Raw genomic sequence first — 24,764 nt, forward strand, 5'->3', positions numbered from 1 at the left:
GCCTAAATGCTTTTATTTTGCAGGTTTCCATTTCCTGCATCTTGGTTATCAGCGTTGGGTGATTAGGCTTACCATGTTTTTATGGATGACATAATTGCAAAAAAAAAAAGCAATAAAGCAAAGAATGGCCTATACAATCATGTTATTTATCAAGGGGACTCAAACAGTTATGAAGCCTCATTTTGGTGACTTCATCCTTTAAAAGTAAAACTAGGTTCTTTAGCCCACTTCTGTACTAGTTTGGTAGATTTTGAGGATCTTTACTTGAGTATTAGGCTACAATGTTTTGCTACTTTATACTTCTACTCCCCTAGCTTACATTTCAGAGGGTAATATATAACTTTGAACTGCACCACATTTACCTGACAGCTGTTTTTTTTCATGTTAAGATTTTACAGTCAGTAACCCTAAACAATTAGACGATAAACTTGTCAGATAGAATCCATTGTTTATTAAATTAAAGCAGTTGTTCTCAACCTTTTTGGCTTTTAGGTCTTTGTAGCTGTTGTGGTGGAGTTCATTTTGAACTATTTATGAAAAACTATTTCCAGCAAAGAGGAGCTTTGTTCTTGAGTTATTCCGCCAGTATCAATCTATGGACGTGATGACGTACGAGACGACAGACGCAGAACAGATTTCTGATGCTTTCAAGTTGTATGAAATGTTGGTATTATGACTGTTTTTACATAGTCTACACACAAACAACCAATCAGCAAGAGAGAAGAGAGTAATGATTCAGATGTTTTTTACTTTATAGAAGTGTATAAGGTTTCCAACAAGAACGTTCTGTGCCATTATGACACCCCACAATGTTATTTCAAACACTCTTGGCATCCTTTGTCTTCCTTTCCCAAAAAAACATACATTTGGTTTTGCACAAATGTATTGATACTTTATTCAGATCAAACCACTTTTTGAGGAAACCAATTTTGTTTTCAATATTATCAATAATTATGTCATGTTTGAGACTTTGAATTTGTGGAAGTTTTATTTACAAAATGTAACTGACAGGTTTGTTTTAATTAATTTAATTTTGTATTGTTTATTTTTTTTATTTTATAATAGCTTAGTAGTTTCTCCGCAAAAATCTCATCAGTATAGTGGCAAAGAATTACCAAATACGGATTAAATGTTCAATTTAAATTGGTATCTATCTGTTGATAACGTTATTCAACAAACAGGCTTGAATACCGAATAGGTTAATTGCGAAATTTAGAATATTCTGTTTTCTGGCAGGCCCAAAACGCAACATCAAGCCCCTCCTACTTCCGGCAAGAAACCGCTATCTGTCAGAAAAAAATCCCGTGCTGAAATCCGCTACACGGACACACTTTTACTGCTACTCTTTTTCTGCGGTTCGATTAGTTATTTCTGGGTTTAGAGCCTCTGCGGACACACAAAGAGAACATGCCCGGACAGAGATAACCGTCCCCGGGCTGCTGCTGCCCCCTCAGCCGGCTGAAGGACAGGAGCAGGACGGACAGACGCAGATGGAGAGGCCGGGTAGGATGCTGTTGCTGTCCGAGCTTCGCGTCAGAAACGCGGCGTGCGACGTGAGCCTGAGTCGGTCCCTGCTCACCTGGAAGAGACGGACCTCCAGCCCGGTGTATCACCCGCTCAGGCCCAGTAAGACCCCAAAAATATTATTTGTCCATGTATCTTTACCTCTCTGTCTGTGTGTCTGTCGGCCTTTAACATACCGCGACATCATGTGTGATAAACAAAGAACATAATGGACAAACAAAGGACATGGTGGACACACTGTATCTGTGTTTTGACTTGGCGATTACACGAGTTAACGTACTGTACACAATAAAAAGTAGTCCGTACTGTAACAATGAGTGAGACTTGATATATCCGGTTACATAACACACAGCATCCAGTGTGACACACAATATGTGGAGGTCACAGTCAGGCTGCATTCAGGGGGAGATACAATACACACCAAACCTCATACAAGTTTTTCAGTATTTTAGATTTAGGGTAATCTAGAACAACATCACTTCATAGTTCTCACAGCAGGGTTGAAAGCAGGGCTGTAGGTATGTACAAATGCTTAGAGGGTACTTTGTACGATATAGAATAGGTGGATTAGGTTACACTCAACTTTATTATCGTGGCACAGAGTGGTACTGAGACAACGAAAATGCAGTTCAGCATCTAACCAGAAGTTCAAAAAGCAGAAAAGGGCAGAGCAATGTACAGAATAAACAGTAATAAATCTAGAATAGATATAGAACGTAGAATAAACAGATATGAATGTGCTAGATATATGGCTAGAGTATGAACAGTAGAGCATGTGCAGCGGTTACAGGCAGTGCGGGTATAAGAAAAAAAAATACTTTGTGCAGGAAATGCCAATAAGAAATGATAAACTGCTGGAGGTATGGTCTAAATGCAGCGTATACACTATAGCTTAGATATACAGTATATGTCTGGTTCAGTGTGGCTTTGTTCGTATACTGCTGCCTGCTGTGACATGAGAATTTCCTCCTCCGGGTAACAGTAATAATAATAATCTTTATACGTAGAGCACTTTTAAAAACCCAAGTTACAAAGGGCTTCATACGAGTGTAAATGTCTCATCTTCATCAGTCGAGCCTCCATGTTCATCCAGGTATGTCTTCCTCAGTCAGACAGGTGAGCTGCCTTCAGGAAACTGACAGTTTGAATATTCAAAGCAGCTGATCAGGCTACGTGAATGTTTTTACAGAAATGCATCCTTGGAGATGTAGTCCACTTCTCTCCCTCGGTTTTAATGCCCACAGGCTTGTAGCTTTTGACCTTTTTTTATTTTCACCAGAACCAGGCATTTTGCTGACTCAGTTGTTTGTGTCTCCGCTGACTCAGTGTCTCAGATGATCACGGCCCTGCTGTTTCTGTTGCCATGGTGAGAACAGAAACAGCCCCCGGGTGTGTAAACCTGAGAAAGACGGCAGTGTGTGTTTATGTCGTGATTGTGTTTCAGTCGTGAATCTTTAATGTCTGACCTGCTTTCTGTCTGCTGCTGTTTTCATAAACTGTAGTTCAAAAGTACATATTAAGAAGACATATAGTATGTTGTCCGTTGCACTGTAAACATGAATATGTATAGCATAACTGCAGTATTTTGAAATGTACTTACATTTACCACTACTCGCACACATGAATAGAGTAAAATAATGGAGTCAAACTGCTCTTCTAGACTTCTTCTGAAGTGTTTTTTTTTTAACTGTGTGCTTCTCCTGCAGGGTTTTGTGTTCCGTCGTTCCCTCGTCGTCGACCAGACCCAGGTAGGAGATTTTACTCCCACAATGCAGTGGGCCAACTCCACCTGCCGACTGCAGGTTTAGTTCAGGTTGTGGTGCTGCTGTTTTACCCTCATGTTGTCCTCGGGTCAAAGTTTTTTTCTTTTTTATATCAGAAATATGGGTTGCATACTAAACTAAATTGCCCCAAAATAACATGGATGTATGGAACAGTAAATACAAAATACATTCACAAATACATACATCACTCCCAAGCCTAACTGCTCCAACAACAACAACTGATGTTGGATCAGTGATGGGTTGCAATGATGGGTTCTATAAGGACACCTCAGAACAAATGGACTGAGACTGTTATAGGCTACACTGAGAGGGATACGATTTGTTTGGATGTACATTATATGGAACCCATACAAAATTCTTCGCAGGTACAATTAATGATTACTTTCATTGAATTTTGGGTGTTTTTATTCAATTTCATAGCATTTGAAAATACAGGTGTTTAAATGGTTTTAAAACAATATCCTGACTAAACTTTGACATCAACCAGTCTGTGATTCAGTCAACATCCTCTGGTTTGAACTATTAGTCCAAATAATTTGTAATTTCTGCTTTTTAACTAAACAAAAAAAATGAGGTATAATGTCACATAAATTAGGTTTATTGGCCATGAATTTAAAAAAAGAAGCGTGGAGAGAGAAAAATTAATTTTCTATTTTGACCCCGGTCGACGGGACGACCACACCAGGGTTATAAACTCTGTTCTCAAAATGAAGCTGCAGTTATGTTTCAAAGTGATGCAAATTCATTCTTAAAAATACACTTTGACCTCACCTTATTTTTTTTAATCTATTTTCTTACCTTTATTCAGGGAAGGTTCACTGAGAGGAAGCCTCTCTTTTGCAGGAACACCCTGATCACATTCACACAGTTACATATTCATACCTCACACAGTTACACATTAATACCTCACACAGTTACACATTCATACCTCACACAGTTACACATTCATACCTCACACAGTTACACATTCATATCATTCACCTCACTTGGGTAAGAGAGGTAAAGATGTGACGGTAGAGAGCGGAAGCCGCTTCTATGAAGAAGGAAAAAATACATAGAGGCTGCTTTGCCTGGCCATAAGACAATGACCCGTTATATTAGAGTTTGAATACACAGTTGCAAATATATAAGCATTTACCTCGTCAAAACAAATAGTGCTTGTGCGTTTTGAGTGTCATGAACTCCTCCGTCTCTGGCTCGCTCATCACTCCTTTTCACACTAGGTGTTAGATTAGTCAGATACTTCCCTTTTCTGTGGAAGTTTCATCACCCTGGATATGATTGCTGTTTCAGTGTTAACAAAAACAAAAAAAGACAGAGAGGAGGGAGGGAGAGCCTGTATGAGGCTGAGACAATAATATGTTACATTGACAGTAATAATACTTTGTTTAGATTTCTGAATGTGCATTTGTTTAGCACCATTCAATAAAAATGTGACCGTGAACTAAAATAGAACAGCAGATTGTAGTTTCTGTATTTATAACCAAAGCATTTATCAGTAATACAGTTAAAAAGGGTAAAATATGAAAAATTGCATTGCAGGTTGATTTAAGGTGTGTGCCCCTACATTTTCAGTTAGGGGCTGCAGTGCTCCTCAGTGTTTCCTGATGTTAAAGGACAATTCCGGTGCAAAATGAACCTAGGGGTTAATAACAGATGTGTTCCGAGTCGACCGTTCTCTGGGACATGTTTTCATGCTAATCAAATGCATCTCTAGCTTCAAACAAGCTACCGCAAACCAGTGATTAGCTGCTAATGCTAGCCTTCGGGGCAGAGGGAGGTATTTCTACACCACTAACAAGGCTCAAAATAGCACCACACTTAAACGGTAGCATAACGAGGGTCCCTACATGTAAACCGAAGCATTGAGAACTTTGTAAGTGTACAGACAGTTTATTAAAAAGATAGATTATAAAGACAGTAGCGTTCATGTTCCATAACCAGTAACATAGCTCAAACACAGCGTTCGTAGTTCGACTGCTCATGACTGTTTTCCAAGATGGCGCCTGCTTGTATACGTGACCGCTACTGTCTTTTATTTATTTTTAAAGAGAATTTTTTTGGCCATTTGTAGGCCTTTATTTTGATAGGACAGGTTAGACTTGAGAGGGGGGGGGGGATGACCTGCAGCAAAGGTCGGAGTCAAACCCGCGGCCGCTGCGTTGAGGAGTAAACCTCTATATATGGACGCCCGCTCTACCGGGTGAGCTAACCAGGGACCCCTGTCTTTATAAACTCTCTTTTTAATAAACTGTCTGTACACTTACAAAGTTCTCAATGCTTCTGTTTACATGTAGGGACCCTCATTATGCTACCGTGGAAGTGGGGTGATATTTTGAGCCTTGTTAGTGGTGTAGAAATAGAGATTTACCATCTGCCCTGAAGGCTAGCGTTAGCAGCTAATCACTGGTTTGCTGTAGCTTGTTTCAAGCTAGAAACACATTCGATTAGCATGAAAACTGTCTCAGAGAACGGTTGACTCGGTACACATATGTTATTAACCCCTAGGTTCATTTTGTGCCGCAATTGTCCTTGCAGGTGTGCGCCCCTAAATTTTCAGTTAGGGTCTGCCGTGCTCCTAGTCTGGAGCCCTGAAAACCAAAAGCAACCCTTACTCAATCCACTCTGAATCTTTTCTTCTTGTGTTGTCCTTGTTTGGTTCTAGTTCAGGTTTCACTTCATTTCTTTAACTATCATGTGGAACTTGAAACTCGTGGTGCGTTCATGTGCTTGCAGAGAGGCTCCGAAATATATCTGATGTTCAAATCTGTGTAGGTGTGGGTCACACTGTGTCAGTGTCAGAGATCCTCTCTGTCAGAGAGGAAGAGGAGAACAGCAGCAGACGAAGAGACGATGGCAGCTGGAAAAAAATCAAAGAGAGAGAAGGAAAGGACTGCGGGCCGGCCTTCACTGGTAAACACATCTGGAAACACGCCTGTACACGCACCTAGAAACACCTTTTAAACACAGTAAACACCCCTGAAAATGGTGAGATAACATCCGGAAACACATCTGTACACGCACACGGAAACCTATATGAAAACACAATAAACAGATGTGGAAACACAGTTAAAACCCATTAAACACATCTGGAAACGGTAAATCCATTAAACACACTTGGACATAAAAAAAAAATGCACTTTGAAACAAAGTAAACATCTGGAAACACACCTGGAAATGCACCTGGAAGCACAAATAAACCGATGTGGAAACAAAGTAAGACATCTGAAAGCACAACAAACAATCCAGGAAACACGTCTGTAAGGGTCCATGTAACGCTTATCAGTTCAATTTTCTAAGCACAAACGGACATTTGGAAAAACAGAAAAATGGGTTCAAATATCCAATTTTTCTTTTTTTTTTTCGCCTTGACAAATAAAGTTTGATCTTTAACCTGTCTTTCCAATTTTCTGTTTTTATTCAGAGGATCAGAAATGTAGAAAATTACAAAATTGCGTCTGGGCTCCAATTATTCAATACTGCAATGATATTCTCTCCCTCTTTCTGCCTAGCTCCGCCCCGCCCCCCACTCGAGCACAGCTGCAGCCAGACCTAAAGACAGAATGAGAATGGATGACGTGTTGGAAGTCGAATATACAAAAACATTCAACGTTCACCGAGAGGTGAAACGCTTGTCAATATCCAGCACATACTGGAATCAAGATGGCCTAGTGTCTATATTTAAAGTGTCATCCTCCGCCCATACACAGGACCACTCGGAGGCGCAGTGGCAATCGGGAGACTCAGGACTTTTCCCGGTGGGCCGGTAGTGTTCTCCGGTCCTGCCCGGTCTAATACAAGTTATAGCCTACATTGCAAGTTCTTAGCAACACCAGCCGCTGCCCGCGCTGGTCAAACTGTGCAGCCTCTGCTCAACCCGTGCGGCGGGCCACAACAGCCTCTTATTTCAATAATGTCTAATGGTGGAAAGCCAAAAAAGCAAAGGGAAAGGTGGCGCTGTGATGGTCAGACTCAAAAGAAAAAAAAAAGGGGTCGTGTTGCTGTGCTGTGTGTTGTTCATTCATTCACCATCCGGACATTCATCTCCCCTCTTCTCAACAAGATTCGGAATTATATTCTCGTAATTATCCAGCGTCGACGTGACTGCCCCGAGTCTTCTTGAATGACCGCCTAAACACATCCAGACACACCCACGAGAATAGCTAACCAATCGTTGGTAACTAGGTGGAACGAGGGAGAGAATATCATTGATCTAATATCGATAAATAAAAACCAGCAATCAATCGTCTAATTCATGCCTTTTCACCGTGGCTGTTTAACACACCACAAACTTTCGCTAACCTAATTGATATCGAACCCGAAATGTAATCGAATTGGGACATGGGGAGTCTGAATCCAATCAATTTGGGAAATCATTGGCGACACCCAGCCCTATCTGTAAGTACAGTGAACACACACATCTGGAAAAACACTGAGAAACTCAGGAAACACACCCGTTCAATTATTATTCTATTATATAAAAGATCAGTGTTTCCTCTGGGGGGGGCGGTTTCAACGTCAAAAAGTAACGTTACCTGAAAACAGCGTGTAATTTCTTTTTAGCATCTCACATCACACGTTCAGTCACCGTAGGGTGCCGTTACCTGAAACCGGTGATTTAACGTCACCGCTCATTTTACACACAGTTTAACAACAAAACCAAACATTACTAAGTTTTTCATGTTGGTTTGGAGCGGCATGCACCCCCACTAACCTGGAAAGCTGTTTTAAAACAGTAACGTTAATACAGCGTGTCGGAAGAATACAGCGTCTCCTGCAGCGGGGAGTCAGAGGGAGAGGGACCGTCACCGCAGCGTTCGCTAACGTTAGCTTCTTGTCTCATCTGGGCTCTGATGAACAGTCAATTCATCAAATGCAGTGTCCACAGTGCTGTTTTCCATCAAACTGTAGCTGTCATATTTCACGGGACACGCGTGAGTGCGGATTTCATGTCGTGGCTTTCGTCGCTCTTTGTCACTTTGGCTAAGATTGAGTGGCAAGTAGTACTCGCCCTGTTGTTTATTTGGTTGCCATGACTTCGCGAGTGATGACGTCCTGTCACTGTTCCAGTTGCTCACCCTAAAGGGGAGAGAGAGCGGATGACAGTTGGCTTGAGTTCAGTAGAGCAGACGGCTCTGCAGAGTCGTGTAATTACGACTTTATGACTTTTCATAAACGGCTGAAGGAGCGGCGGTGTACATAGCGGAAACCCTGTTCTGCCCTATTTGTGATACCGTGGCGGCAGAAATGTTCAAAAAAAAGATCATGGTGATTTGACTTTGTGTGTGTCTGTTGTGTGTCAGTGTTGTACGTGGAGAGGACGCAGCACCACCGCTGGCGGTGTGCTGAGGTCACCTTCACGTGTCCAGAGGAGGCGCTGTGTCAACACTGGGTCAGCAGCATCAGAGAGCAGCTCGCAGCTATCGGTACGACTTTACCCCGACACACACACACACACACACACACACACACACACACACACACACCGACTAACACACATTTGTTGCCAGAAACTGTCAGTAACATCGTTGTTGTTGTTGTTGTTGTCGTTGTTGTTGTCTGCAGCCAGCAGACCCAAACACCTGCTGGTCTACATCAACCCATACAGCGGGAAGCGTCAGGGAAAACGCATCTACGAGCGAAAAGTCGCCCCGCTGTTCGCCCAGGCGGGCGTCTCCACGCACGTCATCGGTACGTCCCGTATTACTCCCTTCCTGTTCTCGGGCTTCCTGTGTCAGAGCGATTCCAATCTTAATGCACATTGTGTCTGTGTTTGTTGTCATAGTGACGGAGCGCGCTAATTATGCAAGGGACCACCTGAAGACGGGGGTGGAGCTGCAGAAGTTTGACGGGTGAGAGTTTTAGTTCCTTCACAAAACCGAGTTCTGGTGAATTGTTACATCACGGAGCACCTGCGACCCGCCAAATTAAAAGCACCGTTGAGAACACAGCTGTCAGGCTGCTGTGTTTCTACTGCAGACTTTTTTACACTTTGGGGGAACATGCTGATCAAGCGGAGTAATTTATGAAAGCCCAGTGTACCCTGTAACGTTTCACTTTGCCCCCGGCTCAGGGTGGTGTGTGTCGGAGGGGACGGCATGTTCAGTGAGATCATCCACGGGCTGATCTGGAGGACGCAGATCGACGGCGGCGTAGATCCTAACTGTCCGGAAGAAGAACTGATCCCCTGCACGCTTCGCATTGGAATCATTCCTGCAGGTCAGAAACACTGATGTGACAATCAAAAATACTGCTTTTATGTTTGGATTTTTAGTTAATTAGGTGGTTATGGCTAGAAAGAATCCGTCTTCTGTAAAACTCTCGTTACTATTAATAAAACCTACCACGTGTGTTTACTGATGAATAGATGGATCCCAGAGGGTTAATATAGCTTCGATTTAGAACAGACGTTTAACTGTTGATGTGAACTAGAGGTAAACGCTGATGTGATTTTAATAGACGGCTGACAGCCAATCAGAGAGCAGGATTCTCTGTTTCTGGGGTATAAATGCAGGTACTGCCTGATAGTGGCCTTGTTTCTCAGTTTGTTTGTGGATTCTGTTCTGCTTAAGTGCTCTATACACACACACACACACACACACACACACACTCAGGGAGACATTAATTCTCTCTGCTGCAGTGGTGTGCAGTGAAGAAGCAGCTCACCTGGTTAATTAATGGCTGCTGATGCTCAGTGCAGCAGTGTTGTTGTGAAATGTGCAATTTCCAAACTTCAGGCAACTTTGATTTAAAGAAATCCTATCCCACCCTCAGTCTGGTACATCTACACTGCTACGTTTACATTGTTACACTCGTATGCACACTCACAAAGACACAACTGCTAAAACCCACAAACCATAAGATGTAACATTTCCTCTTTTTGTCTTTTGTTTGTGTGTTTTGTGTTGCCCCGTCGTGTTAAAGTATTATGTCCTGTTTGATTTAGTCTCGCCTGTCATGTCTCGTTTCACTAAATAAAAAAAGAACATCAGTCCTGCTCTTGAGCTCACTGGAACATTTTACAATCTGTGTGTTTCAGGTTCAACCGACTGTATCTGCTTCGCCACTGTGGGCACCAACGACCCCGTAACGTCTGCACTGCACATCATCGTGGGTCAGTCCCATTGTCTCACTACACCTCAACTATAAGTAGGGCTGGGTACCGAATTCATTACTCTTTAGGCAATTGCCTCTAAAGTATCAAGTATCAAAAAATGCCTCGTCATTCAATACCCAATTTCAATGCGGAGTAAATTGCATCAGCGTCAGTGAGCCAATAAGCATGCAGCATGCTTCTACCAAGATCTAATATTGTCTGTGTAACGTTGCATGTCGTAGAGACACACAGGGGAAAATTCTACATTACACGACTCACATAGTAGAAGCTGAAACATAAATAAAAAAGATTTGTGCCGTAATGTAATTTCTTTTTGTTTTATAAAATTGGTATCGAAAAAAGACAGTTTAAGAACCGGTATCGAAGTCACGTTATTGGTATCGTTCTCGAAAATATTTAAACAATATCCAGCCCTAACTATAACAGGAATCATTTCAGCACCACACAGGTTGTTGTTAAAGGTCCTATGACATGCTGCTTTTTGGATGCTTTTATATAGGCCTTAGTGGTCCCCTAATACTGTATCTGAAGTCTCTTTTATATAGACCTTAGTGGTCCCCTAATACTGTCGAGTCCTTATATAGACTAGTGATCTCAATACTGATCTAGTCTTTATATAGGCCTTAGTGGTCCCCCTAATACTGACTGAAGTCTCTTATATAGTCCCCTAGTGATCAATACTGCATTTGACGTCTCTTTTTATATAGGGACCTTAGTGGTCCCCTAATACTGTATCTGACGTCTCTTTTATATAGACCTTAGTGGTCCCCCTAATACTGTATCTGAAGTCTCTTTTATATAGACCTTAGTGGTCCCCTAATACTGTATCTGAAGTCTCTTTTATATAGACCTTAGTGGTCCCCCTAATACTGTATCTGAAGTCTCTTTTATATAGACCTTAGTGGTCCCCTAATACTGTATCTGACGTCTCTTTTATATAGACCTTAGTGGTCCCCTAATACTGTATCTGAAGTCTCTTTTATATAGGCCTTAGTGGTCCCCTAATACTGTATCTGAAGTCTCTTTTATATAGGCCTTAGTGGTCCCCTAATACTGTATCTGAAGTTTCTTTCCCAAAATTCAGCCTTGGTGCAGAATTACAGCCACTAGAGCCAGTCCCACAATGAGCTTTACTTAGGACGTGTCATTTCTGTGTCTGTAGCTTTAAATGCTATTGAGGAGGAGAGAGGGGGGGGCAAGGTGGAGGGTGTGGGTGTGGCCTTGACCAACTGCCATGTTTCGCTTGTTTGCAAGCCTCAAACTCATATTCATGTTAAAAAAAACCACAAAGTGAAATTTTCATGCCATGGGACCTTTAAACCAGTTTGAGTCTTATTTAGCAATGCTCTCTCTCAAAGCTTCCCTGTTATCTGATTTAGCTGGTTGCAGGTCTAGGTTTTTACTTTTCTTAAAACAAAGATTTGAGTCTAGCATAAAATGATTCCAGGTTAGTATGTTGATTGTGTGTGTTTACACGTGTGTGTTCAGGAGACTCTCAGCCGATGGACGTGTGCTCGGTCCACCACAACAACACCTTCCTGCAATACTCCGTCTCCCTGCTGGGATACGGTTTCTACGGCGACGTGCTAACTGACAGCGAGAGGAAGAGATGGATGGGACCGGCCAGATACGACCTCTCAGGTAGAAATACAACATGTGTTCAGATGTTTGACTTTCATTGAGTTTTTCTATTTCGTGCTACTTTATACTTTATACTTCCACTTCACTACATTTCATAGAGAATATTGTACTTTTCATTTCACTGCAAGTGAAGAAGTACTACATGAAAGAGTATTGGAGCAGCTATAACTGGCATATTGATGAGAATAGACTTTTACTGTACTGATGACGAAGACGCTCTGAATCCTGCAGGTGTGAAGATGTTCCTGACTCATCATTACTATGAAGGAACGGTGTCCTACCTGCCGGCCAAAGGCATCATGGGAACGCCGCGGGATGCCGCCAGGTGTCGATCAGGGTGAGATAAATGCGATATAGAAAAAAAAGTGAAAATGCAGCTTTTAGTCTGAAACTGGGACTAAAATACTTAAGTTAGGTTCAAGTTACCCAACAATGCTAAACATGTTTAATTCTGTTCGGGTTATATAAAGGTTCAGTCAGCTAAAACTTTTTGGTTCAAGCAAGCCAAGTCAAGTAAGTTTAAAGCTATAGTTGTTAACTTTTCATAAAAAAAAACATTGCTCAAACTGTCACTATATGCTGACAGTACTACATGAATCAGATGATCTGTGAAAACAGTCACGTTCCTCAGCCTGCCCCTGTAGCTCTTAAAGGTGCAGTAGGTAAGACTTATAAAACTAACTTTCTGTCATATTTGCTGAAACTGACCCTATGTTCCAGTAGAACTACATGAAGCAGGTCATTTAAAAAAAAAAAAAATCCAGCTCCTCTGGCTCCACCTACAGCCTGTAGTGAGATTTGCAAAAATCCACAGCTCCCTGTTCAGATGCACCAATCAGGGCCAGGGGGGGTGTCTGACTGCGTGTCAATCACTGCTCATGCACACGCATTCATTCTCCCTTGTGGGGGGAGGGGTTTAGGAGACCATTTAGGCTTTAGCAGAAAGGGGGGAGGGACTGAGAAGTTGTCGATGTTCAAATTCTTTGGCTAAGGCCTGGATCTTCCCAATCCTACCTACAGCACCTTTAATAGCTTAAAGCTATAGTGCGTAGTTTCTGTCGCCCCCATGAGGAATTCTGAGTAATGACACCAAAACTGTCGGCGCGTCCACTTGATACAAGCCTTCCGTAATCGCGCACGTGCCCCCACCCCTCCCCCCCTTGATTAGCTTTGTAGCAACTCATTTGGCAACGGCTTGAATGTAACGGACGTTTGTTAATATAAAAAGAGTTACGCACTAAATCAGAGCCGAGGAGTCTCTAAAGCAGTGTCAATGACTGCTTGTGAACTGCTGTCAAACTAGACAGCGCTGCCCAAATATGAATTGCGATTCTGTTAATGCATTGCCTATTTCTTCTCAAATATTTGTAGAAATCTTTTAGTGTACAGTAATGGTTGTCCAAGGATTTGGTTCAGGTGATTTAACAGTTACTGTAAGTTCCGTAGCTAAAACAGTTCTGTTGTGGTTACATGATCTGATTGTTGATTTAGGTCTTTCTTAAAATAATCGGTGTGTCTTTTGATATTCCTTCCAGCTGTGTGGTTTGTCAGCACAACAGGCAGCTACTTCCAGAGAAAGCTGAGAGGTACGAGGTGGATGAAGCGTCAGGCAGCGGTGAGTGCAACAAATCCTCATCCGGAGCTTCTAAAACACAATTAATACGATTATTACTGAACGGTCTTTGGACTAGATATCCTGTCAAACCAACTGATTTTACACAAAAGTCACAAAGACTGAAAGCAGGGAGAAACTGCTAGCCTGGCTTCATCAAGTAAAATAAAATGCACCTTCCAACACGCCCAAAGATAGATAGTGTAGAAATATTTCTATAATCTACATGTGTTATTCTCAGTATTAAAGTTGTATCCCATGTATAATGTATAGACTCGGCACACACAGATGGTTAGCTTAAGCTTTGGTTACCTTATAGTTCAGGAATGTGAGTCTGTGTTTTTCTGTACCAGACGTGTGTGTGTGTGTGTGTGTGTGTGTGTGTGTGTGTGTGTGTGTGTGTGTGTGTGTGTGTGTGTGTGTGTGTGTGTGTGTGTGTGTGTGTGTGTGTGTGTGTGTGTGTGTGTGTGTCAGGAGAGAGAGAGGAGGGGGGACGCCTTCATGCAAAATGTAAAAGATTAGGAATTTGGTTAGACGGTGTTCATAATCTGACATAGACTTTGCTGACTTGAACTCTGTGTACTTTGTCTGCGGTTATGGAAACTTCGTGTCATTTTTGTGAACCTACAATTGTGTTTTGTTAGCTTAAATGCTGGACTTCAGTGAACTTGCTTAACTGAACTCTTCGTCTCAGATTGATCTTTGTGTTCTGGTAAACCTAAGTCCGATATAAAAAGGCACGGGAATTAATACATTGGAGTCAGATTTGACAGGCCTTAGGGCCTTATTTTAGACGTAATTCCCTACAATCGATGGTACGTACGTACTGAATGTATTTGTGGTTGAACTCCTGAAATGTTTTCCTCAATAAAAGCCAAACTTGCACAAAACCTGGAGTGATGCATGTTTTGGCCGCAGCAAGAAAGGTGAAACCTGTCTTTTTTTGGGGTGTATTGGTTTTAGAAAGTGACAGCGAGTGGAGGACGCTCCGAGGGAAGTTCCTGGCTATAAACGCTGCCAGTATGAGCTGCGCTTGTCCTCGCAGCCCCAAAGGCCTCTCACCCGCCGCTCACCTGGCCGACGGCACCACCGACCTCATCCTGGTCCGAAAATGTTCCCGCTTCGACTTCCTCAGACACCTCATACGACACACCAGCAAAGACGACCAGGTAATAAATCCGTATTCTGGTTTATGGTCTCTAAAAAGACTTGATCCTAAACCCTAGGGGGGTTTCATGTATCGTGATTTTGTTTACGATGATTTTTTAAAATCGATTCTTTTCCCTAGAATACTTTTTAACCAACATTTATTTTTTTTGCCTAAATATTGTCTGTATACACGGTAGGGGTAGGAATCACCAGAGGCCCCAAGATACGATACCATCACGTTACTTATGTCACGATACAATATTTTTGCGTTTTTAAACGTATTAAATTATTACTTTTTTTCCAACCTCAAAATTGACTGTTTTAATTTTGTGGTTTTAAAAAAAATATATTTTTTTTAAATAAAGTTTATTATACCCATGTATTGTGAAAGAATCAAAAAGGGACAAAAGCATATCGTCCCAGCCCTACCAAACGCCTGCTGTCCTCGCTAACTGCCTTGTTCTGTCTTGACCAGTTTGACCTGGCGTTTGTTGAGGTCCACCGGGTGCGGCGTTTCTGCTTCACGCCGCGTCACTGCCAGAGCGACTCAGACCTGGACCTGCGGGAGAACGGCAAGCACCAGATCTTCAGCCAGATCTGCCGAGACCACCCAGCGTGCGGCTGTGCCCCCGCCTACAGCAGCTGGAACTGCGACGGCGAGATCCTGAACCACACAGCCATCGATGTCCGGTAAGGAGTCTCTCGCTTTGCTATTGTCAAATATTTTACCCCGGGTGAAATTTCTCTTTTTAAAAAAAACCTTCTCCTTCTTTTAATCCCAGAGTGCACTGCCAGTTCATCCAGCTGTTTGCTCGAGGGATCGAAGAACCTAAGGTGTTTGAGGAGCTCCCCAACCCCTGTGCAATATAGGCCCACACCCCCGTTATTCCCCGTCAGACACTGGAGTCATCGCTCTGTTTCCAGTCTCGGCCTACGTCACTGTCACCGTGACAATCACCACATCCTTCACCAGGAGGCTCGGCAGGATTTACCCAGTCAGTAACGAGTCCTGCTGTTACTCAACAAAGATTAGCAGTAGGGAAGGAGACATAATGTCACTTTCTGGGTTTGAAAATCCACGATTTCCTCACAGACGGGAAGTGAGGTGTAGTTTCCTTCAATTGTCCTAACCAGCTTTAAATCTATATTTTCTGGAAACTAGAAGCTGTTTGTTACAGAAATGATCAGGACATTACTCGAAGGTGCTCTGAGCGACGTCACACGTTTTTTTTTAGGCTACAACATTTTTTGTCACATACAGCAAACATCTCACTATCCACTAGCTGCCTGTCCCCTGAACACAAACGGCAACAAAAACAAACTGCGCCAACCTGCACCACCAAACATAACAAACCGTGTTCCAGCCAATAACCAACAAGAAGGATTTGGGGGGTGGGGGTTAGGGGGCAAGCTAGCCTCCGTTTTGTTTGACAATACTTCGAATGTCAACAAGAAGTGACGTCACCCGACATCGCTTAGAGCACCTTTAACCTGGAGAGTGAAGCTTCACCCTCAGATTTTGCTTGTGTTCTGGGTGACGCTGTTGGTTTTGAATGGCTGCTGGGGGTCTGGCACCTGATTTATTTTCCTGTAGAGTATTAGACGTTACCTTATTTGCACTTTTTGAATAGTTTTAGTTATTTTGAATGCTCAGAAATGATCCTGGATTTGGAATGATCTGTTACATGTTTTAAGGATGCCAGACACCTGCCAGTCATTCCAACAGTCATGTAATCATTAGGGGTCAGGGGTTAATTCACATCCATGAGAAGTAGAAAGTAAATCCCCTTCACATGGTTAGTACTTATAGGGAAAAATAGTGCTGACAGATTTATTTTCCACTGTTGAACTTTCCTTTTCCTTTCTTTTACTTTCTGCTTCTCAAACAGGCGCATTAGATTTGTCTCCAATCCTCCATGTTTCCGTCATTTCTCAGGAAAACCTGAGCTCAATCTTAACTATTAAAAATTTCTATTTTTACATATTTTAATTCCCAGCCATTTAGAAAAAAAATAACTGACAAATCTCAAATCTTAATTTTAGTCAAGGAGATTTTGTGACAGTCAAGCTGGTCGTGGCTGAGTGAGCTCAACTGCGCACGCATGAATGTTTTCAACCTTTGATTTCTGCTCGATATGCAAATGAACTGAGCAAAACGCAGGACTCAAAGTAAATCATCTGAAAAAGTACTGCTTTAACACCGATGTTTCACTCAAACGGTGCAGATATTCTGTTTCAAAATCAGCTGCAGTTGTAGCCATAACTTCCACTTCCCCTTGGTGCAACACAATCGTGTGTTGGGTTTATTTTGTTATGTAAAAGCTCAAGTTAATGATCTGAACCTTCCACAAATCCAATAAGATTCACATAAAACAAAAGCCCAAAATAATTCTAAAGCAGTGTTTCCCAACCTGCTTCCATCCTAGTGGCGTGGCATAGTCGACCACTTTGGTCCAGACTGAAATGTCTCAACAACTATTGGATGGATTACAATGGAAGTTGGTACAGAAGTCCATGTTCCTCTCAGGATGAATTGTAATAACTTTGGCGACCCCTTTTCTTATGTAGGGTCAAAGTTTCATTGAGCCGTTTAAAATAATACCTGCAAAACTAATGACATACCCAATCAGCCTCAGCTGTAGCATGCTAACACACTAAACTAAGATGCCGAACGTCTTGGGGCCTAAACATTAGCATGCTAGCATTGTCATTATAGGATTGAGCTCAAAGCACCACAGACTTGTGGATACGTTTACATCATAATAATTCAAATAAAACAATCTGATCTGAACGTCTCACAACCAATAGACATGCAACCTGTGACGAGGGGTCGTAAGCAGACATTGCCTTGTTTTAAAGTTGGGAATCACTGCAATAAAGGGCTCTCCATGTACTTTTGGCCATATATAGTTTTGAAAGTTTATCCAAAAAAATCCAAAAAGGAAAACCCTTTGTGTATAAATTAGGGCTGTCAATCGATTAAAAAAATGTAATCTAATTAATGACATACTCTGTGATTAATTAATCAAAATGAATCACATATATAATTAACGGTGCCTGAACCAATACTTTTTAAGAAAGTGAAAAAAGAAAAGAAAAAAAAAAGGCTACTAAACAGTCGGTGACATTAAAGAACGGCTTGTTTATTGCTAAGGCCATATGGTCAAAATGAAATGATTTAATAATAATGTGTAACAATAACTTATTTCACTAGTAAATTGCTGTTGAACGACAAAAACAACCACCAGATAGGAAAAGGACATTTACAATAACTTCAAATGCACCACGAGAATGTAGTTTACCAGTTTCATTGAACGCACCGTCTGTGTTGTTTCTCCGACGGCAGCTGCAGATTGTTACATACCGGTGTTGAATCCAGTCCAACACAGTCACACTTTACACCGTTTAGCGTTAGCTGTCAGCATTTTAACCGTGTTTTAATCCAGCTACTAGCTAGCGGTAGGCTAACGTTAGCTGCTGTTGAGTATAGTGTTAACTAGCGTCACGTGCAGCGGGGGTTTGTGTTTCCTGTAACGTTTGTTTCAGAGCATCAGAGAGAAGCGCAGACATATCAGTGGCACCAGATTTTCGTCTGTATGCAAACGTCAATATGGAATGGATTAATCTGCGTTAATTTTTTTAACGCGTTAATTTTGATTAATTAATCTGAGAAAAAATAACGCGTTAAAAAAATATTATTTATTATTATAATATATTATTTTGACAGCCCTAGTATAAATGGATCCATCTAACTGAAACACACAAACACAAAAGTCTGATCAGGAATTTTATTGTTTCAGTGGAAGGTTCGTTATTATTGAAGTATTTGAAGTTTTGTGAATTCTGGTTTTGTTAAAGGAAGTTGCACTGTAAAGTCCAGTGTTGATATTCAACCATCTCCTCACAAACAAATCATGTTCAGTCTTGTTTTGGATCATTGTAGGTTTCACAGCTCTGAGCATGTCGTAGCCTGATGCTAACTGTCAACATGGGTTACAGTCTACATGGAGCAGCATCTTGTTCTTTACTTATATTATTCATAGTGAAGTTACATTTTCTTCACTAAGCCTCAGGATGGTGGTGTCAGTTTGTCCCTACAGATGTTTTCAGATCATCATAAAATGTCCGGCTCTCATTACTTCTTTCAGGAGGATGAACCATTCAGATTTGAAAGACCCTGTAACTTTTCCTCTAGCACCACACTCAGGACAAATTGTACATTGTACAAGCTCTAAATCATCAGGGCAGTGTTCTTTTCCAAAACACTGACTGAATGGAAACAGTTTTAACTTTGACCCAGAGATTAACCAGACAGGAAGTAGAGTGTCAGCACTGGACTGTCAGACTGTAGAACCTGTTTGTTTCTTTGTGTGATGTTTAATGGCAATCCTGTTTCCTCTCTGCTGGCGTCGAGCTGGACTCAAACTGACAGAGGAGGGAACCAGTAGCAGCTCACGGTGCTCCAAAATGCCAACCAATCCACTTTCTCTTGATCCTAATCTGACCAAATACCAGCCAGGGTTAACTGATGTAGCTGTCTGTTTGTCTGTGACCGGTGTAGCTCAGCCTAGAGGTCTTCATGGGTCCAAAATCTTGGACCCAATCAAATAAGTATCTGTACAAAAACGTACCAAAACCCTACATGCATGCATTACATTTCAAGGAAAAACAGACCAGATCCAAAAGGAATTACCAGCAATGGCAGCCGCTCGATAATATACAACGGGAATACAATAGGGCTGGGTATCACCACTGATTTCCTGAATAGGTTAAATTCCGATTCACAATGTCCATATTTGATTTCTGATATGATTCTATATCGATTCAACGAGGGACATTTCAGTTCCCAATACAATTTTGCTTGGATCTGAAAGAGATTCTCAGAGAATTAATGCTGTGAATTGTACAAGAACCCTTCTAACATGGTGCATTATTAAAAATGTTAAGAATGGACCCCAAAGCAGTTACATCAAGGTAGAAAAGTGCTTTCTTTAGTGCAGAGACGGTGTACCTAAAGCCATACATCTGTGAAAATGACCATGCCAGTGTTTCCTTCGCCAAAATTAAGCCTTACTTTCCTTATTTAGCATGATATGGATTCCTTAGATCGTCTCGATTCATACGAGACCAAACTCTCCACTCTAGCTTTAAAACGGAGCCTATTAAAAGGTCGTTCTCTGGGTTTTATGAATCAATTAGTTATGAATCAGATCATTCAAATGGAGATGGATATGAACCGAAACTATTTTAAACCCACGACGAGGCTAGTAGCTACTTGCAACGCGCCGGTCTGCAACGTTCTGAAACCTGCCAGTTCACACCAATGCAACGAGACGGTGTATCATCTCCATAGCAACGACTCTTTGTGGTTCCGTTCTAACTTCTTAATTTTTAGGCCTTTTTGTAGCTGGATTCATCATTTGTTGTGTCGTAAAATGAATGTGAATGCCAATGTGGCCTGATTATTAGACTGACTATAACGTTAGAAGGAACCGTGTGGACCTGTGAAGACCTTTATCTCAGCCGTCTGTCCCATGTTGATTTATTAACGTATTGATGTACAATCAGAATCTGAATGTTTGCTGTAAAACCTCCAAACAACAACAAACCAAATGTGTTAATCATGCGCACACAGAGGTCGACTGTTGACTGAGGTGGATGATGATGAATCATGAATTGGGAGAGGATAATAATATTTGCATTTAGTGGGCTGCAATTATGAATTAAATTTGTTTGTGCTTTATAGATTTAGTGCCAGGTCAAACCAGAAACTGTCAAATTCATTTGCATGTTTTCATGAATCAGTCTGTGGTTTGGTGACGTGGTAACATCTTGGGGCGCTACTGTAGCTTGTGAGCTAACCGCTCACATGCAATTTAGCCAAAAACATGCCAGAGCCAGCTATACTAGCCCACATAGATAGCTAAATTGCTAACAGGCAGTAGCTATCCTGTCCAGCCATAATAGCTCACTGCCAAGCTAGCTGGCTTGCTACTAGCTAATGTTGCATTCACAAACGTTCACGTACAGACTGAAAAAGGCCCGGTCATAACAAAAAGTGGCATAGAGAAATTAATCTGCACATTTTAACGAAAAAGGCGGTGCCTGAAGCTTGGTGACGTAGTATCGGCTAACAAAATAGCAAGCCGGAACATGCTAGCTCTAGTCAAACACGATAGCTCCTTTCTACTTTCTCTGTACTGGGCTGTTTACTCATTTAATTTCATTTAGAGTAAATGAAGAGAGGGGAAGAAGGTTCTGTCAGTTAGCACGCTCGTTAGCTTGGTCGCTAACAGGACAATACATTCATACCGTTTATTTGAAGATGTACTTGTACCATCTGTAAACTATGTCTCTGTTGTGTTGCAGTTTATACTCTGACAGACGGGGTTGAGTAAACGGCTAACAAGCTATGCTAAGTCAGCACCTAATGGCTTGCTATTGGTCAACAGCATGTATTTGCATGTCAAAGTTCACCAAAGATGAATTGGATTCATCACTGCAACTCCACTGGAATGAATTGCTGCAAAATTTCAGTTTTAAATGTGACCGGGCCTTATTTACCAAACGCTAGGTGGGGGAAAAAAACGTTAATGTCAGCCAGTTCTAGTTAATGCTGAGTCAGAGATTTCAGGAATTACTGTACGCCACTATGATATCGCCCACTTAGTGAAAAGAAGAAGTATCCAGAAAACGGAAGGCAGAAACGTGACATTTTCTTGTTGTTCACAATCTGCCGACATGCTTTCTACTATTTAGCAGTTAGCATGCAACCTAGACAATAACACAGTCAATGCAGCATCTCTTTGAGGAGAGCAACTAACATGGTAGCCTCCCCAATTTTCCAGCTCTCCGTTTCCTCAAAGGTCGACGCTGTCAAGACTGTTTGAATGTGATTTGCATTGCAAAGTTTTAAGTCTTCTTACAAATTCAATTACCTATCATTGAATCCACAGATTGCAGATGAAATATTGAAATGAACTGATTTTGTTATTAAATGTTGCTGATGTATGAAGCTCTGACCTTTTTAAAGAAGTGAAGCAGTGAAATATGTAAAAACCTAGAGGTAGAGTTAAAGATGTAACCAAATCATTAGAACATCTCTAGTGTTGTCAGGTATGTAGAATTAAGGATTAGCACAACAAATGAGGATTATCTTTAGTGAATTGTCTGTCTTTTAAATGTCAAAATAAACTCAAATGTCCATTTTTAGCACAATCCAAAGTGAATACTCTTGAAATTAAAACATTTAGCTCAGTGAAACATTATTCCTCCCAATCTGAACCTCTCCAACTAACACGTAGTATAAACTGTATATTATATATTTTTTTAACACTGTAGTTTAATCTGACGCTGAAAACTAGTTTCATCTAGTGAGTGAGTCGACCTCTAGCTGTAATCTGAGCTGTAACTGATCTTTACCTTCTGCTGTAGCTGTTTCAATTATCAGGAATTAAAAACATATTCAACTCTTAACGTGTCCACAATTTTTATTCTTCACGAGACCACTGAAAGAATTATTAAATGATTGTTTTGTTTAAATATGTATTCTCATGGAGGAAAGCCTATGTGGCTAATAACATAACGACGCTAGCTGCCTTGCTTTTGGAACTCGCAGACAAACTAGCTTCTGTTGCTAATGAGCTTAAAGGTCCCATATCATGCTCATTTTCATTTCAGACTTGTATTTTGGGTTTCTAACATGGTTAACATGCTTTAATGTTCAAAAACCACTTTATTCTCATACTGTCTGTCTATTATACCAAAGATCCTTTATACTAAAGAGAGCGCATTTCAAGCAGCGCCAATGGTATGAAACGGTCCACACTTCCTGTCTCCTAAAGGGGTGTGGCCTCGTTTGAACGTGTAGTGAACGTCGTGTTGATGGATGAAAAGTTATTTTTACATAATTTATTAATATGTTTCTTTGGTAATGAAACAATATTTACACAGCTAAAAGACATATTTAGCATCACGGAGATTAGTTTTGTTAGGGCGTTCACGAATGTTAGCTGACGTTAGCTTCTCTGTGTTGCCAGATCTCGCGAGAGTTCGGTCCTGAGACAGAAACAGGTCTCAAACAAAGTAAATTTTCTGCTGAAGTGTCAGTCTGAAAAATGCCATTTTATGTCAGAATGTTCTGTACATGTGTGGCTTGTGAAAAATGGGTCCTGTAGTGGAAAATCTCTTTGGCTGTTCGGTGGAGAAGCAGAAATTAAAGATCGTCTGAAACACTGGAGTTATCTGTTATTTTATTATTCTCTTGCAAGTAGAAGAAGACAGTTCAACAGAGTGCCAAAGCAGTCTGGGGGGGACACAGCTACTTGTCAACTAGCAACAATGAAACTCAACAGACAAACTATGTATGGTGTCGTACTAACAGCTTCTAGTTGTACTTTTCATCAATCTACACCAGAGACAACAGCGATACCGTGTTCTGTCTGAAGGATACATACAATCCAATACAGTCCAATATATACTTTGGTGACTATGGGGCGAAAGAATCGCTCATAATCAAGAATCAATCAGAATCAATACACTCGGACCTGCCGCTAGTCTCCTAAAGAGGCGTGGCCATGACACAGATACAGGAAACTACTCTGAGTTGGGGCGTCTCGGTTCTAAGCCGTCTCTGATTATACCTGTATTCACCCTCCGTCTGAAACGCTCAGGTTTAGCGCCTGTCTCTTTAAGCCTCCCTTGAAGTCTCTGCACCGCCATTGCAGCCGGGGAATGACTCTAACAGCACTGTAGCGGCACTTTCTACCTATAATATATAGACCGAATAACCGTGACATAATGCTAACATAAAAATCACTTCCGGGTAGACAACAACAACAGTTTTGATTTGAATTGCAGAGATGTGAAGAGATGTGAAATCTGCAAACTTGTTTAGTCCTGTTGTCATTTTCAGCCGTAACTGTAACGTTTGAGGATTAAACACAGTGGTCCGACCTATCTGACGTCATGTTCTTTAGTCTGGGGCCCAACAGCTAAATTAGCTTTCCAACCTAACATTAGCATCATAGAAGAATGAGATGAAAGTAGATGCAGTTGTTCCTCGTCCCCATTTGCTTAGCGCCGTTAAATTGTATGCTAGGGAAGCAGGAGTTATATAACCCGGAAGTTATTGTAAACAAACAACGTGATAGGGTCTATAATTTCAGTTGGGACATTGCAAGTCCTGACAGCTCGTTTTAAAGGCAGGGGCTGAGTGCATTTTTCGGTGGATTGAGCATTTTGATACTTTCCCAGTATCTATATAGCACCTAAACCTGTTTTATGATCCGAAAAAACATGGAAATCTTACTTTTTACAACATGGGACCTTTTTTAAATTGAGCTGAAATTTTAATTCTGTTAACTTTTTCTGTATGATGACATTTAAACTGATGCCACACATACAGTTATTTTGAAGATTTTTCTGTTTGAAAAGAAGATATAAAGCCTTTGTTGGAAATATTTGTGGAAACTTTGGACTTTTTCCCTTTCTGAAACGAGCCCAACTAGCTTTCCCATTAGGGAGTTAAGATTTAAGATATGTTCTCATTTCTTCACGGCCGCAGCTAATGATTATTTCATTGTTGAGTAATCTGCCAATTGTTTTCTCGATTTATCAATTATTTCTTCTGTCCAGAAGATGTTCGAGGGTAGTGATATTTTGTTTGACCCACAGTGTTGAGCTCAAAGATACTCAGTTTGTCAGAAATATAAGCGAGTATATATATTTGCTGGCTGGAGCCACAGAATTTGGTATTTTTGCTTTTAAAAATGATTTTGACAGTGGTGGAAGATCAGATCCTTTACATAAAAGTACCAATACAACAATGTAAAAATACTCCATTAAAAGTCAAAGTCCTGCATTCAAAATCTTAAGTAAAAGCACAAAAAGTGATATCAGCAACATGTACTTAAACTACCAAAGTAGAAGTACACAT

The 24,764-nt window shown here is 41.2% G+C and overlaps 1 protein-coding gene across 1 annotated transcript; it reads left to right on the plus strand.

The window, feature by feature from the left end:
• Positions 1-1,281: 1,281 nt before the first annotated feature.
• On the plus strand, positions 1,282-19,073 carry LOC144521842 (ceramide kinase-like). The gene is made up of 14 exons (XM_078256466.1): positions 1,282-1,626; positions 3,231-3,272; positions 6,084-6,221; positions 8,612-8,734; positions 8,874-8,999; positions 9,094-9,160; positions 9,382-9,527; positions 10,348-10,422; positions 11,914-12,066; positions 12,298-12,403; positions 13,602-13,681; positions 14,642-14,847; positions 15,303-15,517; positions 15,610-19,073. The coding sequence occupies exons 1-14, from the start codon at positions 1,491-1,493 to the stop codon at positions 15,695-15,697; spliced, it is 1,701 nt and encodes a 566-aa protein (XP_078112592.1). The 5' UTR covers positions 1,282-1,490; the 3' UTR covers positions 15,698-19,073.
• Positions 19,074-24,764: the final 5,691 nt, after the last annotated feature.

This window comes from Sander vitreus, chromosome 8 (genome assembly GCF_031162955.1).
Source record: "Sander vitreus isolate 19-12246 chromosome 8, sanVit1, whole genome shotgun sequence".
Classification (NCBI taxonomy): Eukaryota; Metazoa; Chordata; class Actinopteri; order Perciformes; family Percidae; genus Sander; species Sander vitreus.

What these genes read in the sequence shown, in the direction of transcription:
- LOC144521842 (XM_078256466.1), top strand. Translation starts at nt 1,491, where the DNA reads ATGGAGAGGCCGGGTAGGATGCTGTTGCTGTCCGAGCTTCGCGTCAGA. An exon ending in TGCACTGCACATCATCGTGG is followed by an intron (nt 10,423 to 11,913) that starts GTCAGTCCCATT and finishes GTGTGTGTTCAG; the next exon opens with GAGACTCTCAGCCGATGGAC. An exon ending in CACACAGCCATCGATGTCCG is followed by an intron (nt 15,518 to 15,609) that starts GTAAGGAGTCTC and finishes TTTTAATCCCAG; the next exon opens with AGTGCACTGCCAGTTCATCC.